General features: G+C 43.6%; 1 protein-coding gene and 1 long non-coding RNA gene across 2 annotated transcripts in view; one reads left to right on the top strand and one right to left on the bottom strand.

Moving 5' to 3' along the window:
• The window catches only part of LOC131384640 (uncharacterized), a 148,675-nt gene that overhangs the window by 23,905 nt on the left and 105,201 nt on the right, over nt 1-19,569 (bottom strand). The gene's annotated exons all lie outside the window — the stretch shown is intronic.
• PARVA (parvin alpha) overlaps nt 1-19,569 on the top strand; it is a 159,577-nt gene that overhangs the window by 118,874 nt on the left and 21,134 nt on the right. The window contains exons 6-11 of the mRNA XM_032166583.2: nt 2,023-2,163; nt 9,878-9,993; nt 14,092-14,150; nt 17,008-17,027; nt 18,792-18,853; nt 19,490-19,558. Of these exons, the coding sequence (XP_032022474.2) occupies nt 2,023-2,163; nt 9,878-9,993; nt 14,092-14,150; nt 17,008-17,027; nt 18,792-18,853; nt 19,490-19,558 (467 nt within the window). The remainder of the gene's footprint in view (nt 1-2,022; nt 2,164-9,877; nt 9,994-14,091; nt 14,151-17,007; nt 17,028-18,791; nt 18,854-19,489; nt 19,559-19,569) is intronic.

The following is a 19,569-nucleotide window of genomic DNA, read 5'->3' as shown; positions in this document are numbered from 1 at the left end:
CATAAACTCAGATGTAGGTGAAAGGGGCTTGTTATGAATAACAAAAGACGTTTCTTCTACCTTAATCATTTCAGAGCTTTTTCAGGAACTGGGGACAAAACCCAAATATTATAACAAAAGATGCCACTATCATCTTTCAGAAAGTTACAAGGTTTTTAGAAGCTCTGTGCTAGGAAGGGGGATCAAGGAGACAAGATGTATATTTCTTCTTATGTCACTCTATTTTTTAAAAAATAAGAATGAACTAGACAACTGTACAAGAAAAAGTTATTGACCTAGAAAACAGACTCAGATACCTAAGCTGAAAATCTGTTCAATGCCAGATTTTAAATATGAAAATTTATAGACAATGATGTAACACAGCAGAGCTAGCAAATAAGTGGCTCCTCCTCACTCCTCTCCTCCCCACCCAACCCTCTCTCACAACAGTCATCAGTAATCTTTGCCTGCAATCTTTTCCTCTGAGCCAAGATAAGACCAGAAGGTTCTTAACCCAGCATTTTGGGCAGCCTCTATCCAATGCTTGTAGTTGCAAAGTAAGATTAAGATAATTTGCTTCTATAGAGACAATTACATCATCTGAAAATAATGGGAAAAAGTGAAAGAAAATAACTTGTCATTTTTTCAGTAGGAGAGGATCCAAGATAAGAATTCAGCCTAAAAATGGATAAGGCACACACAAGGTCTCTTCAAGATGTAAGAAGAAGACATTTAGATATATTCTTGTTAAATCCCTGAACTTTAGAGATAAAAATGGCTTGAAACAACTAAAGAGAACATTTCAGGCCATCACAGGTAAGAATAGCTTGAGATTATCCTACTGAGGTGCTTAAAAACATTCACAAATCCACAGAACCTGCATAAATTCTCCATTGGGCAACTTTATCTTCAAAGAATGACTCAAGGGGCATTTGGCTTAGATAAACCACAGTTACTTAAAAATAAATAATGTAAGCATTAGGGAAAATATTGATACATAGTAAAATTTAATTTGTATAGGAGCCCTTAAAAATTAGGAGAAAAGATATTTTAAATGTGTGCAGTTCTGTCAATCTTAAATTAATTAGAACTGATTAGGTGAGTTCCAGTGGTAGGCAACCAATTTCCTGTTAAGGAGTCCAAAGTTGTTTTTTCTTTGTAATATATTAAAATATGAATTTAGATTAATATAATGATTGGACTGAGTTTTTCCTTTTTTTAAGTGTTAAGGTGTTATGTCATTGCATAAAAAAACCATTGATTTTAAAACACACCATTATATAAGAACCACTGAGAAAGAGAAAAATCACTTTAAGCTATTACTCAATGCTTTCTTGTTGCTGAGAATTTTTATTTTATACTTTTTGAAGGTGCTCATGTAGGCTTATTGAGACATGTGAGTAATCATACTATGAAGAGCTATGAGCAAGTTCACACCCGTGGAGACAATAACTCTTAGACCTTCCACCTAGCTGACAGCCATTGTAGGATGCCAGTAAAACACAACCTGCTTTAAGGATGTTAAAATGTGAAAAATATGTGCCTTAGAATTGATTAAATATGACACGTTAAGTAAGTTACCTTCCAGGTGGGTTTAAAAGGAAAGAAGATACTTAAAACAGATAAATGTGATTGGACCTGACACAGACTGTACTACAGGAATGTACAAAATGCCTTGACTAACTCTACAGAGAAGGCTTTCCAGTCAGAGCACAGAGATGTCCTTGGAGAAGGTAGAATTCAAAAGAAGGAGAAAACTCCAGAATGATAGAGTTCAAATATGACAGGCTAGGTTAAATGCCCCTGGGATCTGGGGATTCAAGTCATCATCATGAGGCTCTCACAGTACTGATGCTGCTGGTGCCACCATAAGGTGATGAGGGGACAGCAGTGTCCCTCTGCTGGTAGGCATCCAGTATCTATTGTTGCAAGAATGCGTGCATGCATGAGTGCATGAGAGACCGAATAAGTGAGTAAGTGCCTGCGGTAGGGTTGTCTGGGGCCCAGCATAACAGCTGTTCTCTTTTCCCTTGTCACCCTCAGAGAAACTGGAGAGTGAGAAGCTAAATGTGGCTGAGGTCACCCAGTCAGAGATTGCTCAGAAGCAAAAACTGCAGACTGTCCTGGAGAAGATCAATGAAACCCTGAAACTTCCTCCCAGGAGCATCAAGTGGAATGTGGATTGTGAGTTGAACAAAGGAAAGGGGCACCATTAAACAATGCCTGTGGTCCCTGCCATGGGGCTTCCCCAAGAAGCCATCCATAAGCTTGGCAGGCTTCAGGGGAGGGGGTCAAACTAATTTATCTTTGAACAAGATGCCCTGCTTCCTCAGAACTTGGAAGAAGTTCCATCCATACCCTTGGGGAAAAATAACAGAATGTCAAAATCTCACGTTCCTCTTCTGTAAAAGGCTTTCCATAGAAACCTCATGTGAAATGGGGAAGGGAAGCAAACTCATTCACTGAGCTACTTCTTCTAAGTCCCAGCACAGCCTTTTGAGAAAGCTGTTGTCTGCAGCTTGGAGAGGCTTGGGAAGCTGAGGTCCCCACATTCACACAGCTGAGAAGCAGGGAGCAAGGATTCAGTTCTGTCTATTCCAAAGCCCATGCCCTTCCAATCCCCCTTCATTTTCTAGAAAGAGCAAAGATATGGCTGAGATCATAGGCACTGAAACAAGATGTTAAAATTCAGCTTTTTACAGCTAGCATAGCTCAGAGACCTCAGAAAGCATAAATTATTAGTTTATAAGAATTATTAGTTTATAAATTATTAGTTCATTTGCTGCTCCAAAGGCCCAGTGTCTAATACAGACTTAATGAGTCCCTATCAGAATTAATCAGGGGATTAGGTGAATCTAGCAGTAACAACTGGATTCCAAAGTTTATTGTAATAGATAAAAATATGAATTTACATTAATAAAAGATTAGATTAGACTGTGTTTTGCCTTTAAGCATTAAAGGGTTAAGTACTATGCTTTATTGCGTCTAACTTACACAACTTAAAATCAACAGCCCCTTACAAAAAAAAAAAACTTTTCAAACTTGGGAAAGAAAATGGAGTCTTTACCTCTAAAGTTAGAAACCCAGTAACTGCCAGTCACAATCTCTCCAGCAGGTCTCTAACATCTGACATTGGGGCTGAGACACCAAGTGCCTCCTCAGCATAATTACACGTTTTTGTGCACAGCGTGATCAGCTGCTTTGCACAGCAGTGACGCTGGGAACAGGGCACAGGGCATTCTCTGCCCGCAGAGGGAGACACCTGAGGGCAGGAGGAGGGGAGGCCGTGCCCTGGGCCCTAGATGCTATCAAGGAGAGGGGCTCTGTTTCACTGTGTTCCAGGAATGCTAGTATTGTCAGTGGGGGAGAACAAGGCAGGGCAGGGAGGTTGATGACTAGTTTGGGAAATGTATCTGCATTTTAAAACTCCACAATAGTCATAAACATTAGAGAAGTCCTGTAATGAAGACTGCTATTTAGTTTGGTTTGATCCTATCTCCCACTCCTTTGAATATGGACCACCTCCTTGTACCCCTCCAAAAAAAACAAGTCAAACATCATTTAACTTATCATGGCACCCAATTTGGGAAAGGCTGAGATAGAAGAACAGAGTCTTTTATTTTTTTTTTTGTAGAGACAGAGTCTCGCTTTGTTGCCCAGGCTGGAGTGCAGTGGCGCGATCTCAGCTCATTGCAACCTCCGCCTCCCAGGTTCAAGCGATTCTCATGCCTCAGCCTCTCGAGTAGCTGGGATTACAGGCGTGTGCCACCAAGCCCAGCTAATTTCTTTTGTATTTTACTAGAGGCAGGGTTTCACCATGTTGCCCAGGCCAGTCTCGAACTCCTGAGCTCAGGCAGTCTGCCCGCCTCAGCCTCCCAAAGTGCTAGAATTACAGGCACAAGCCACTGTGCCCAGCCTAGAACAGGGTCTTTTAAAGCCACATCAAGAACATTGTCTCCAGTGACTTTGAATGATTTGTTTGGTTTATGCTTACTTTAATTTCTTATAGGGAAATGTGTGCAAGAAAAATCATCACTCGTATTACCATGCTAATCTAGCTGTTTTCATTTGTTTGTTTCATTTCACTTGTTTTGTTTGTTACTAGTTACATCACAGCATCATTTGCTTGATCAGGTCATATACACTTTTTTTTTTTTTTTTTTGAGATGGAGTCTGGCTTTGTTGCCCAGGCTGAAGTGAAGTGGCACGATCTTGGCTCACTGCAACCTTCGCCTCCTGGGTTCAAGCAATTCTCCTGCCTCAGCCTCCTGAGTAGCTGGGATTACAAGGATGCCCCACCACACCCACCTAACTTCCGTATTTTTAGTAGAGACGGGAATTCGCCATGGCTAGGCTGGTATCAAAGTCCTGACTTCAGGTGATCCGCCCGCCTCGGCCTCCCGAAGTGCCAGGATTACAGGCATGAGCCACTGCGCCTGGCTCAAGTCATAAACACTTTTGTTATTTTTCTCTCGATCTTACATCACACGTATTTTCTACATTCCCTCGTGGTCTTTGTAGTTAAAATTTTTGATAGCCGTTTCTGTTTCATAGGGTAGATATCCCACAGTTAACTTAAACCCTAGGTTGATGCCTATCCTTTTAGGATGTTTCCCAACCTGTATCTAATATCAGATAGCACCAAACTGAATGTCTTAGCTTGTGCCTCTTTTTGCTTCTCTTGAATTCCTCCCTTCAGATAAATTTCCAGAACTGAGATGGATTACTAGGTCAGAGGGAATAATTATCTCATCTCAGTGGCTAGCTCCCTGTGATGCCTTGGGGCTTTTGAAGAGCTGGGCTTATTTACAAAGTCACAGTGGCTTGTTCCATAAGGAATGTGGCAGACTCAGCTCCTGGGGGAAAAGCTCTGTCTCCTGTCTCAGTTACCTTCCCTGGATGTAAACCTGAGGAAACTGTGGCGCCTCTCCGCTCAGGATGAGGGTGGTAGGGACAGGCTGCTGAGTTACCAAGGTCCTTGATCTGGGGCTTTAGGGATTTCTTTTTTTTTTTTTTTTCTAATTCACAACAGTAATTTTCATTATTGAAAATTTACAAAGTGCAGATAAAATAAAGTTAAATATTAACATTTAACATATTTATTATGCTTACTGTATGTCTTGTACTCTCCTAAACACTTTATGTATTTTAATCTTTGTAATCTTCACTCACCCATCTGAAGTAAGAATTCTTTTATTCCCATGTTACAGATGGGAAAATCAGGGCATAGAGTGGTTAAGAAACTATGAAGGTAAACTTCATGAGGGCAGGGACTTTTGTCTTTTCACTGCCCACCTAGAGACAAGAACCACGAACATTGTGCTGTGTTCTTCAAGTTCTGTGTGTCTGTACGTGTGTAATAAGTAGTGTATAATATTTTATATATGTATATATAAAAAACTTTTAGCAAAAATGAGATCAACCTGTTTATGTTGTTTGGAAGATGTCTATATTGACAAATCATTAAATATTCCTCTGTATGTCACTTTTAATACTATATAATGTGACATTGTATGGATCTACCATAATTTATTTAACTGATAATGGATTTTCAGATTGTTCTCCGTTTTCCCACTGATACCAACACAGCTGGATGCATTCTCCCTTCTTGTAGCCATAATTACTTCTTTAGGATAAATACCCAAGAGTGGTATTTTAGGGCCAAAGGGTGAGAGCATTTTTAAGGTCATAACACATAATGTTAAATTACCTCCAGAAAAATTACACCAATTTCTGTTTCTACCACAGGACATGTTTGGAAGACTATTCCTAACTCAGCAGCCCTGTTTTAAATACTGCTTTCCAGCCCTAGAGTGACACTCTTAGCCTTGCAGCTGCAGTTCCCAGCTTGCACCATGAGGCCTGGGCGCTTACTCTTATCCCATATGTTCCCTCCTGACTTGACTGCGGGCACATGTTGGCCCCAGCTTCTGTTGAGCACCAGGGAGAAAATTCCCAGGAGACGTGTTGAGAGGCAGCAATGATGAGTGTGCACAAACGTTCAACAGTGGGTAGAATCTGTTTAAATTGAAAAAATGGCATATTTTTATTCTAAAGAAGATTTCAAAATAGGAAAAAAGGCTGGGCACTGTGGCTCACACCTGTAATCCCAGCACTTTGGAAGGCCAAGGTGGGTGGATCACCTGAGGTCAGGACTTTGAGACTAGCCTGGCCAACATGGCAAAACCCCGTCTCTACTAAAAAATACAAAAATTAGCCCAGCATGGTGGCACATGCCTGTAATCCCAGCTACTCGGGAGGCTGAGGCAGGAGATTCGCTTGAACCCAGGAGGCGGAGCTTGCAGTGAGCCAAGATTGCACCAATGCACTCCAGCCTGGGCGACAGAGTGAGACTCCATCTCAAAAAAAAAGAAAAAAGAAAAAAGGGGGAAAAAAAAACCTATCCGGCTGGGCACGGTGGCTCACACCTGTAATCCCAGCACTTTGGGAGGCCAAGGTGGGTGGATCACCTGAGGTCAGGAGTTTGATACCAGCCTGGCCAACATGGTGAAACTCCCTCTCTACTAAAAGCACAAAAATTAGCTAGGTATGGTGGCATGCACCTATAATCCCAGCTACTCAGGAGGCTGAGTCAGGAGAATCACTTGAACCGAGGAGGAGGTGGCTGCAGTGAGACGAGATCCAGTCATTGCACTCCAACCTGGGCGACAAGAGCAAAACTCCATCTCAAAAAAAAAAAAAAAAAAAAAAACTATCTTTCCACTCTAGCATAACTATTTTCATCTTTTAAAATATATTCCTTTCCAAATGTTGGCCACAAGCACATGTTTGTGTGTGTATATGTAGATACACATACATATGTATATGCTTTTATGTATGCATATATCCATAAATGTATATTTATAGCTATGTATATTATACACATATACACGTGTATATAGATATATACACATATACACATATATATAGCTATACTATCTTAACTATGATTTTCAATGCATGCAAACTATTCATTATGTGTATATACCATAACTTCTTAAAGCAGTGGTTATTCAACTATGGTTGGTCCAAAACTAGGGATTTGCAAGGAGAAACTCTAGCATCACCAAGGAGAAGAAAAGAAGTCATGGGTAGGCTGCAGTTAGGACTCCAGAGTCCTCACTTTAACCAGAGCAGTTGTACTCTTTTCATGAGTTTTAACTATCAGCTTTTAGAACAAAGGATTTCCGTGCTTAATATTTAAAAGTTTGAAAAATGCTGATCTAAACCATCCTCTTGTTATTGGACATAGTGTTTTCCAGGGTTTTAAAAAATCATAGTATATTACACAGTAACATCTTTGTACATGTAGTGTAGTATGTATGTGTGTGAGACTATAGACTATTTCTTTCTAAAAAAAAAATCCCAGGAGGATAAAGTATTCATTGAATGAGTCTGACATCTATATGATGCTTATGGTATAGCTCTGCATTGCTCACCAAGACAATGGAGATGGTGTACAATGTCACCAGGGTATAAGAACAACTTGTTTGATCACAACTTTTCTAGCATTATATTTTGCCATTAAAGGGGAGAGGGATAGCAAATGTTCTTACAACCCTCATTGATGCCAGGTGGTGGGCCGGTAGTTCTGATCAGAAGAGTAAACCTGGATTTGCCTCTGATGGTGACCACACCATGTCAGTGGGTCACAGTGGGTCGGTGCCACATTAGGATCTTTTTTTGAGGCTGTAAGTCTGGGTAAAACTTAGTTAACAAGGCCCGAAAGCCCAAAATTGAAACCTTCTGGAAGGCTAGGAGTTCAGAGCAGTTCAGCTTATGTTTGTGGTGATGGTGAGCTGCTGTTCATAATCAGTAGAAAACCTTCTTTGAAGTAGCAGTGATAACCAGAAACCCTAATGAGTTACAAAGGAATGTCTGAATCATTCTCTTTTCTTGGTGATTTCTCAAAGCTTCTGCTAAATCAGACTCACTGATCCCAGGGAAGACAGAATGACATCCTAATAATGGGCCTAGTGCATGCGAAGTACACAAAGTAGGCATTTTTTTTATTATTCCCTTAAATGCCCCCTGTAATGAAGAGCTGTGAAGCTGGTAGGACTGTGAAGGCAGGCAAAATATCTGGTGAATCTTCCCTTTGATGAGAAAGAAAGGGAAGAAAGCTGGCATGTTTTAGTTGCCTAGGTGCCAGGTAATTTCACATAAGGTATAATAAAAAAAAAAAAAAAAAATCAGCCATTCCTGGGCACCTGCTGTGTTCCAGGAGCATGAGAGAGAAAACTCCCAGGACACATGTTGAGAGGCAGGAATGATAGGGGCACACAAATGTTCAACAGTGGCTAGAATTTGTTTTAATTGAAAAGATGGCAGATTTTTATTCTAAATATTTTGAAATAGGAAAAAAATTAAGACTATCCACTATAGTGTAACTATTTTCATTTTTTTTTAATGAAGCCTTTTGGGGAATCTTTACAACCTGTATGTCCACATAGGTTCTGTTACCTCCATTTGTAAAGATGAGCAAATTAAGGCTCAGAGGCCTTTGGTGGCCTACCCTACCCAAGGCCATGTAGCCAGTAAATAAGTGGTAGATGACAAAGTTAGAATTCAGGCTCCAGTCTGCCTGACCCTCTGTGCACCTCACTCAGTCTTTTTCTCCTCATCTAGTGAGAAAACTACAACCCAGTGTGACCCAGCCTTCTCTGGTGTAAATGGCTTGACTTTGAGCACATGACTCAGCAGCTTTGGCAGCCCCCTGGCTCAGTAACATCCCGTCCCAGCTGCTCCTTAAAGGGCATTGCCTACAGTGACCATAGTGACACTCGAGCAAGTAACATAGCCCTTTGAATGTCTCTCTCATGCCTTCTTCCAGGGATCTTAAAGCTCTGAACCAAGGAAGAGACCTAGTGTTCCTGACTCAGTGTTTATTTATTAAGGGCGTGCTTTGTGTGCAGTCTTGAGACAAGGGTAGTAGTGATAATCCAGAGTTCATGGTTAAGTGGGAAGGGAGAGGGAGTGCAGAGCAGACATGCTTATGGTGATTGGAGTGGAGTGGGCAGGGACATGGGACTGGGAGAGTGCTGATCTGAGCTCAGAGCTCAGCAGTTGTCAGGATCCTGATGGGAACCTGGGATTAGAGAGGTGCCACATTGGAAATCTGGCAATAATATGAACCAAGAAGGAGCCCCATGGGACCTGGCAAAGAACTGAGGGGGCCAGGCATGGTGGCACATCCCTGTAGTCCCAGCTACTCCACAGAGGCCAAGGCGGGAGGATTGCTTGAGCCTAGGAGTTCGAGGCTGCAGTGAGCTAGGATCGTGCCACTGCACTCCAGCCTGAGCAACAGAGCAAGACCCTGCTTCAAAAAACAGAAAGGTTTGAGGGGGCCCAGAGTGAGGCCTGTGATGACTACAGGTATCCCCTGACCCTCAGGCATGGTATAAAGGGACATTGGGTGGATATATTAGGCTGTTCATGCATAGCCATTAAGAAAGGCTTGAGGCTGGGTAATTTATAAATAAAAGAGGTTTAATTGGCCAGCATCTGCCTGGCTTACAGGGAGGCCTCAGGGACCTTTTACTTGTGGCAGAAGGCAAAGTGGGAACAGGCACTTCATATGACAAAAGCAGGAGCAAGAGAGAGAGTGGGCTGCAGAAGGTGCCATATACTTTTCAACCACCAGATCACGTGAGAGCTCGAGTGTACTTACCACCAAGGGGATGGCACTAAGCCATTCATGAGGGGTCCATCCCCACGATCCAAATACCTCCCACCAGGCCCCACCTCCAACACCGGGGATTACATTTCAGCATGAGATTTGGGCAGGGACAAATATCCAAACTCTATCAGTGGGGTAATACTACACTTTGAACATCTGCTTATATTGCCTAGAACCTGGAAGAAGATGCTGTAATTTTTCAATCTTCTTTCATTTCAGCTGTTCATGCCAAGAGCCTGGTGGCCATCTTACACCTGCTCGTTGCTCTGTCTCAGTATTTCCGGGCACCAATTCGACTCCCAGACCATGTTTCCATCCAAGTGGTTGTGGTCCAGGTAAGACAGATAACACTACAAACATCTGTGTCTTTAAAGAGTCGTGGAGGTCGAGTTCCTATGGTGCGTCGAGTAGATCATTAGGATGGCTGCATGAATGTTGAGTGAGCCTGGTGTGCAGTATATTGGGAGGCACTGAGTGAGCTTTCTGTTGCATGTTGGCTTCCCCTGGTAAGTGTACACAAGATGGAAGAGCGTGTGCTTGTGTATAGATAGCTTTGTGTGGGGTATGTGCCTATGGTTTATGTGTTTTTGTCTGAGTTTTCTGTGTAATGTGTAGATGAGGGTGTGTGGTATGTATGTGAGCTGTGTGTCATGGGGTCAGGAGGAAAGGTGTGTGTGTGTGTGTGTTTGTGTACAGGAGTGTACAGGTGCCCTGCAAACCATGGAGAACCATAATATTTTGGTTAAACAAATGATACTTAGGTATGGGGAGAACGATATCTATGCATATAAGGAATGTGTGTGTACATGTGCATGCGTTTGAGAGAGACCCCAACTGGCCATGTCTGTATTGCTATATTGAAGGCACTGCCACTGTTCACCCACCCACAGAAGCACAGCTGGGATCTCAAGTCATCTTTTCCAGATTGTTGGATGGAATTTCCATTCACATATGGCTGTGTAATTTCCACAATGAGGGTGTGCTCTCTCCCTGTGACTATCTCACTCTGCTCCTAACCCCATTAAATACCCAAATTCAATTTTATTTTCCAACTTTATACCCATTTAGCAAAAGGTCATCCTTTTGTTTGCTTGTTTCTGTTCTTTTCCAAATAAACATGCAGCAAGGGAGAGCTCTCCATCTAAGCAGCTCCCTGGTGATCCAGGCTCTGGAATAGGGAATGATAACAGTGGCTCTGCCATCCCTTGATGAGAAAAAGCCTTGGGGGCTGGTAGACTTTGCCGGATCAGACCAGGCCAGTTTCCAAGACAAAAGGACTTTGAGTTTAACTTTCAAGGATCAGCTGTCAACAGGAGGAGACGAGGAAATGGTCCTCCTAATCAACTGATCAGTTGTCCCCCAGTGAAAAACTATTTCTTCCACACCTCTGGGTACTTAACTCCACTAGGCATCAAGAAGATATAATAGGAATATGACACCTTGACCCTGCCTGCTGAGGAGACAGGACTACAAATAAGAAGCAGAGAGGGCTCATAGAAAATGGGAATGTGTGTGGCTCAGATACCCAGTGCCACTGGCCAAAAGGTCCTAAATGTCCTCGTTATTGAGCTCTTCACTTGTATCAAACATGGCACTAAGCATTTTATGTCTGCTATGGATATGTGGCCAACTCAGACTACTGTGGTTCAAGCATCTTCCAAGTGAGTCCAGGTCATCTCTATCATGTTATTTTTACCAATCGATAATGTATGAATACAATTATGTTTTTAAAAACTACAATTAGGGAGGCAGGGATGAATAGGTGGACATGGTCCCCATAGGTGGGAGCACAGAGGATTTTTAGGTACATGTCACTGTACATTTGTCAAAACCCATAGAATGGACAGCACCAAGAGTGAACCCTAACTATAGACTTTGGGTGATAGTGACAGTATCAATTATAAGCTCATCAGTTGTTAAAAGTGTATCCTTCTGGTATAGGATATCGAAAGTGGGTGAGGACAAGTATGTGTCAGGGCAGGGAATATCTAGGAAATCTCTGGAAATGTCTGTACCTTCCTCTCAATTTTGCTGTGAACCTCAGACTGCTCTGGAAAATATAATTTTTTTTAATCATGGTTCCTGGAACAGTTTATGAAAGAGTACTTTAAAAGTGACCACATATTACTAACATTGAAATTTTTAAAAATTATTTTCATAAGTAAACATACTGTTGTTATATTCATTTATAATAGCTCTCTTATCACTAGAGGAGATAAATACTTTTATTTAAATTGCCCTTCTTTATCTTCTGTGACAAATCCAGTCCAGTTCTTTGTGCATGAATTTGTTGAACATCTTAAGACTTTTCTTATCAGCTAAAATAAACAGCCCTCTAACAGAAACAATAAAATCTGCCTGTTGGAATTACTACAGACTGAACGACGACTGAAAATGTGAGCAGGAGAGAGGGGGCTTCTATTTTGAAACAGTGGTCATTGCAAGCCTGTGTCTCCTGCCTTATTTTGAGCTCAATTATAGGCCATCAGAAGCCTGTTGTCGGTTTAATTTCTCCTGTAGGCTGTTTTGTTAGCATGAGGGAGAAAAGAGGACATGTTCCATAAAATGGCATTAATGCACGTCAGGTTTTATGGGGTGTTTTTGCTTTATCAAGTTGAACAGGCACAGAAGCAAGACTCAGAATTGGTGGTGAGTCACATACTGAACCACAGGGAGAACTCTTTGGGGAACAAATAATGGGTGGAGGTGAATCAGGATGCTGTGTGAGGGGTTATTTAACCCAGATTTCTTTTCCATTCTAGGCAGAAGCATTTAATTTTGCATAAAGTTGGAGATGAGGTTTTATGTCTATGAATGGCCATGCAGGACAAGGACACAGATTCCATTAGCCCCACATGAAAACACTGCCTGTGTTGAAACTGCATGTGGAAAGAAGTCCTGATTTATCTTCACCTGGTCCTCTTTAAATGATAGATTTTTTTTTTCTTTTACCTCCTTTTTTGTTTTGATTAGTCCATTCTTAATCTAAGCCAGATAGACTCTTGGCCTTATCCAGCTCTTCCTTTCTTCTGTAAAAGTATTTTGCAAGGACGCTGGGTTCTGTGGCTGTTTGTGGAACTTTGGGCAGGAGGCTCAAGAAGGCAGGGCTCAGATGAGCCACCCATGTTCAGAGGCTCCTTCCTTCTTCACACTCATCTCAGCCTTGGGGAAGATGCATTTGCTTGGTCAATTGCTTGCTATGTCACAGCATCCTCCAGGTGTCTGGTGCTGGTGGTGGAAGGACGTAGTAGCATGAATCTCCCTCCTCACACCCATCAGAAAGTCTTCCTGCACCCCAACATTACCTCCTTCATCAGCTCCCATGCCCACATAGTGCTGTTTAAACCCTCCAAACTGGCACTCAGAGCTGCCCCCTGACTGTTGGCAGCTGCCCTCCCCTGGATGGCCTCTGGAACACATTTGTGCATCCTGCCTCTGCCTCTTGGCTGGGGCCATTCCTCCCATTGAAATAACCCCTTCTCAGTGTCCAGCTCCAGGGCCCCCTCCCCTTGGAAGGTTTCTCTGACCATTCTAGCTAAAAGTGCTTGCTCCTGGCCTGCGTTCAGCACTTTCTGCCGAGGGTGACCACGTAATCTATTATTCATGACACTTTTGAGATGAAAGGGAATCTTACTAATATGCTGGGATATCAGAGATAAACCAGGACTGTTTTGGGGAAACCATTCTCAGGTGTCTGCTTCATCTATCCCTATTGACTTTAAGCTCCTCAAGGGCAGAAACTATATCATATACTCCATAGTATTTGTTCTAACTCCAGCACAAGGCCTTGTACATAGAAGGCACTAATTAATGAAATAAACAAGAAAGAGGATAAGTTGATGGGAGAAGGGTGGATAGATGGATGGATGGATGAGTTTCTAACATGCTTAACCTTTTCTCAGAGAATAAGCTAGTCACCTGAGTGAGGACTTACTACTTATTTAAAAGCTCCCATATTTATCAGTTAAAAAAAAAAAAAAAAACCCTCTGCCTCTTGTCTGAATTCCCTGAGTTGGCCTCGGTTCCTCCACCCAGCCCCCCAGTTAAATGTGTTTCTCGGCTTCCCTCTGTGGCCCCAGCTGGAGGGCAGACACACCCTGGCCTTCATTTCCATTTGGTTTATTGTGGATTACTCCAGGAGGCAAACAGTTTGCTTCCAGCAGAATGTCTTCCAATAAAGAAAGGAAAGATTCACCATCCAAGAAACAGCCTACTTGTTTGGACTAAACACTAATTGCACTTGCGTCCTAATGGTTCAGTCCGGTCCCAGAAAATCAGGACCCCCTTTCACTTCCAGCATTATCTTATCTCGGGTGCATTTCTTAAACACCAGTAACTTTCTCATTATCAGGAATGCTCATCAGTGTTTCTGTATTTTTCTAAAGCATAGTTTTCTCTTCTCTTCCCAACCCCTTTCCCCACCCCCATTTCAGAAACGAGAAGGAATCCTCCAGTCTCGGCAAATCCAAGAGGAAATAACTGGTAACACAGAGTATGTCAACACCATTGTTGCCAGCGATTCTGTAATGGAACACAGATGTTTCTCCGAAATTCATCCATTTGCTGATATTTAGTTTTCATTTATTGGGATTGCAGGAGGGATTAGACTTCAGCCAATGATTATAGTTTAGCCTTTTCCATGCATTCAAAACATGCCTCTCAATGCTTAAGGTACAAACTTGGGTGGGGAAGTAGGGAGAGGGAATTAGCAGTGATTGAAAAATTCTAATTTTGTGCCACTCCAGGAAAAAGTGTGCCCAAAAAAAGCCAACCCAGCATGAAATCGTCATGCCATAAACACTGGGTTGAATTTAAATTGTTAACCTTCAAAAGGACGTTTTTCTTCCTTTTCTGAATCTGATTTGGTCATGTGCCATGACCCAGAAAGCCTCTCTACCTTAGATTTGTCTTTTGGTTTGGGGTGGTTTTTTTTCTCATTTATTTTTAGAAACTGGGATATCAGAACCTATCAAAATTTTGCCATGGGGAACAGGAGTTTTCTCCTCAAGCAGAAAAAAATTGATAGTGTGGGGTGAGTTTGTGATCCCGAGAACTGAGCCCTGGCCCCACGCAAAGTCAGGCAGTTAGCTTTCAGCATCCCCTGCTCCCCAGACTTTTCTCTGAGTCCCCCTTGAACAAGAGCAGCATAGTGCAAAGAGCAGAGGCTGCTAAACCAACCCAACTTGAGTTCAAATCCAGGCTCTGCCACTTACTCACCAGATGAGTCCCTTAACCTCTCTGACCTCAGTTTCTCCACCCAGAGAGGTAGGAAGGATTTATTGTGGTCACAGCTGTGACTTCGTTCCCTTGCCCTCTGTAGCTGCTGTTCCAGCTTTTCTCCAGCACAGCTGACCCGTACCTGCCAAGCCCATCCAGTCTCTAGGAGGTTCCTGCCCTCTCCCCAGCCATGGCTGACAGGAGTCCGGGGCACTGCCCGTCTAGATCACACTGTGTACATGGCTTAACAAGGACTAAGGGGCATGGGCATTCCAGGCCAAGACTAGGGGCCAGAGATGTAAAGTGGCCTTTCCCAAGATGTCCTGTTTATGGCCTATAGAGACCCCATCAAGCAGCCTCCGTATCACCTCAGAGGCCAGTCTTGGTAGCTGAAGGGTCAGCCGATCTATAGGGCACACCTTGGCCTTGGTTCTGTGAGGGATGGGAGGAGCCAGGCCTGTTGGGAAAGGAGAATTCCTCACTGTCCCACCGCCCACCACCCCTCCCCTATGCTGGGCTTGCCTGTGCCCACTATTTCACCTCTGGGAAAGAAGACGACAGAGCAGAGAGGAGCATGGCCTGGGAGAAACTCCCAAACCAGGGAGTGTGAAGTTTCAGATTATTGAACAATCTCTCAGATGCATGTTATGCTTTCTATGGCCCCTCTCTCTGCCACAAAGACATAAACATGCATGCGATGTCCTAATAATGACAACACAGTACAATTTATGGGGCACTTTCCTATCTATTGATGTTGATAGTAAACACATGAAGCCATGATTACACCCCCTAAAACCCCACAGCCCAAGGGTGAGGAAGGAGACTGTGCCCTTGGTTTATCCAGCACTTAACTCCAAGTTCATTATTCTTTCCAGTGCACTACTTGCAAGTGCTCACTTAGTGGGTGACAGGTGTGCTGATGGATAAACCAATATAATAATCATTATGAGAACCAAAAGTGTATTTGGAAAAAAGTGTTTTGAGCATTTACTACTTACTAGGAATTATGCTAAAATATTTCTAGATATTAAATCATTTAATAATCACAACATCCGATTGAAGTATTTACCATAATCATCTTCATTTTAGAGATGAGAGGCCTAGTGCCCAGAAAGGTTCATTGGCTTGCCCAAGGTCACTGTATGAGTTTGTTTTCACACTTCTGATAAAGACATACCCGAAACTGGGAACGAAAAAAGGTTTAATTGGACTTAACAGTTCCACATGGCTGGGGAGGCCTCAGAATCATGGCAGGAAGCAAAAGGCTCTTCTTACATGGTGGTGGCAAGAGAAAAATGAGGAAGAAGCAAAAGAGGAAACCCTGATAAACCCATCAGATCTCATGAGAATTATTCATTATCATGAGAATAGTATGGGAAAGACCAGCCCCCATGATTCAATTACCTCCCCCTGGGTCCCTCCCACAACACGTGGGAATTCTAGGAGATACAGTTCAAGTTGAGATTTGGGTAGGGACACAGCCAAACCATATCAGTCACACAGCAAAAAAAATCACTTAGTGCAATTTAAACCTCAATGATCTGTCTTTAAAGCTTGTGCTCTTGATACTATGCTGCTTCTCTGCTATGAGTGTGGTTCCAGTTCCTGCACTCTTTGAGAAAACCTACCCTGGGTCAATGGCAGGTGCATCTTGGTGGGTACTACAGGGTGGACAGGAGAGAGACAAAGCTGACCTGCCCACAGCAACCTAGGCAGTAAAATTCTGCATTGAGGGGTTGCTTGAACTCACCCATAAGAATCTTAAGATTTTCTGGTTGGAAATCTTCAGCCCCTGAGTCCAATGTTCTTTAACTGCAAGCAATAATATGATTTTATTTAAGGCAAAAAGTGATCCTTTAGGCATCACTATGCCAGGCTTTGCATTACACTACTATATGGGTGTAACAGATGGGGAAAAATGGGTGGTAATGTGGTAAAGTCTCAATAACTGGAGGCCGTGCAGAATAAAATGCCAGTGGAAGGAGGCTTGTTGAGCTCCTCAGCCAAGGGCAGGTGGGTGGCAGGCAGCATGGGGTGGGCTTCCAGCAGTGGTGGAGTGTCCTTTCAGAGGACTGGCCTCTTGTAAGGGACAAGAGAAGAGTCACACTATTTTCTTTCTCTTTTTCCTCCAGGGCTCTTTCCGGGAGGCATGGTAAGTCACATAAGATTGTCCTCTGGCACTGGTGGCTGCACTGGGGCTTTAGTTAATTCTGCAGCAGCTGGGAAGAACAGGCTCTCAGCTTGTCACCTGGATATATGTCTTCACCAGCCTGGGTGACATGGCCAATTGGGTTGGGAGGGACAGCTTACTGGCGGGAAGAAGACTACCTACACCTGCACAGTCATCTTGAAAGTTATCAGGCCGTTGACCTTGCCATTTATGAAGCACTTTTGTAGCTATTGATGTTCACAGTAAACACATGAAGCCACGATTACACCCCCTGGGACCCCACAGCCCAAGGGTGAAGGAGATTATGATCTTGGTTTATCAAGCACTTAACTCCAAGTTTATTATTCTTTCCAGTGCACTACTTGCAAGTGCTTATTTAGTGGGTGATAGGTGTGCAGATGGATAAACCAATATAACAATCAAAAAGAACCATAAATGTCCTCAGAAAAAAATGTTTTGAGCATTTACTATGTCCTAGGAAGTATGCTAAAATATTTCTAGATATTAAATCATCTAATGCTCATAACATCCCACTGAAATATTTACTGTAATTATCCTCATTTTAGAGATGAGAGACCTGTAGCCCAGAAGGATTCATTAGCTTGCCCGAGGCTTCTGGATAGGTCCTGGGCATTTTCAGGGCAGTTTTGCTCTAATTGTCTCATGGAAATAAAGCAAGACATGCATGAACACAAGGACTGTCCCCTCTCCCCACTCTGTCCTTCTAGAGACTGTCTTCTCTTTCTTCCCTCATCACAGCTCTTATCTCTTCCATTTATCACGACCGGGTTTGTTTGTTTATGAAGTCCATGAATGTTAGGGATCACCATCCCCTTCCTGGTCGTCTCAGATTTACCCACTGGTGCCAGAGTTGGAAAAGGCAGGCCTCAGGGCCTCGCACCCTCCCAGCCCCAGGTTCACCTTGGAGACCCTTCTCCTTTCCTGAGTCAGATCCCTTCCACTGTGTCACCTCTTGGTTCTGAGAACACGGAGGCTCCAGCAAGGAGAATCCTTGCAGGCAGCATGGCTTTGCTATTTTCTATGATCCTGATATTTACTGTGGGTAATATTTTGAAATATTTCAATCATGCTAAAAATTATTCACTTCAGGAGAACATGACAGAGTTTACAGAGCACGCACATGCTTGTTCTCACCCTTCATCCTCATGACAAACCTGAGGGAGGGTTATTTTTAAAATGACATTTTATAGGAGAGTAAACTAAGGCACAAAGAGTTGAAGTGGCCTAGATCACTTAAGAGGAAGAGCTCATATCCCATCCTGGAGCTCCCTGGCTCCCAGCCCTCTTCTCTGTGCCTTCTGCCAGCTTGTTTGTCATGGGTCTCCTGTTTTTGAAAATTGGGGGATGAAATGATTTAATATTTGGATAACATTCTCCCTCTACAGAGGTTCAGAAACACCTAAACAATGGCTAAGTCAGGATATAATGGAATACAATGAAGGGAAATGACTAATCCTGGGTCACACTACCTAAGAGAGCCCTGAGCCTGCCCCAATCCAATAATGTACAAGTGCATGGACACAGACACAGGCTCCCAGGGTGAGAATCACCCCAAATCTTAGCCCCAAATCACATTCCAGAGTTCCCAGCACAGTCTGTATCCCAGAGGCTTCCCGTCGGTAGTTGACCTTGTAACCTAGAGAGGCGCATGGCTCTGGGGCCCGAGGTGGGCTTCCCCGCCAGGGATCGGCCCTGTGCTCCACATTGTGTTTCCCTCTTTTACAGAACGTGATGCCTTTGACACCTTGTTCGACCATGCCCCAGACAAGCTGAATGTGGTGAAAAAGGTGGGAAAGGGGTGCCTGGGATGGAGAGAGGGAAGCGAGATGCAACAGAACATTGGGAAAACCCATCCCTGCAGCTTGCGAGCTTCCTGCCAGAACTGGTGGCATCACCTAACCTCTGCACACACGGGGCTTTCCCCCTTGCCATCCATGTACCTGTCTGTTCCTCACTGGATGTTGCACCCAGGCCTTTTCCCCTCCATCACCATGAGCAGCCTGTCTTCCCACCCAGGCTAACCCCAGCAATCTCAGCATTCCCCGCTCCTCACAGAATTCCCTGTCTCCCTGGCCTAGGCACCTGTGCCAAAGAAGGGACAGGAAGGAGAGATCCAGTGGAATCATTTTATCACATTTCCCCCACCCAGACACTGGCTCAGACACTCCACCTATCATTCTGCCTCTTGGGACCTCCTTGTTCCTTACACACCCTGAGTTGTATGGGACTGCAAAGTCGAGCCTGTGGCCCTCCCTGTGCACTCAAGGGCCTTTGCAGAGAGAGCTCCTGGGCCCGGGGCTCTTGGCTGGGCCTGATCCCCTGCTTTCACCCTCACCCTCGCCCTCACGGGAGTCACGGAGCAGCCACAGGCTCCTGCACTAATGCGAGTCCCCAGCTCAGGGCCTGCTTTGCTTCTCTTTTAGACACTCATCACTTTCGTGAACAAGCACCTGAATAAACTGAACCTGGAGGTCACAGAACTGGAAACCCAGGTGGGTGACAG

Source organism: Hylobates moloch, unplaced genomic scaffold (genome assembly GCF_009828535.3).
Source record: "Hylobates moloch isolate HMO894 unplaced genomic scaffold, HMol_V3 SCAFFOLD_11, whole genome shotgun sequence".
Classification (NCBI taxonomy): Eukaryota; Metazoa; Chordata; class Mammalia; order Primates; family Hylobatidae; genus Hylobates; species Hylobates moloch.
The sequence above is the reverse complement of the archived record's forward strand: the minus strand, read 5'-3'. Positions and strand labels throughout refer to the sequence as shown.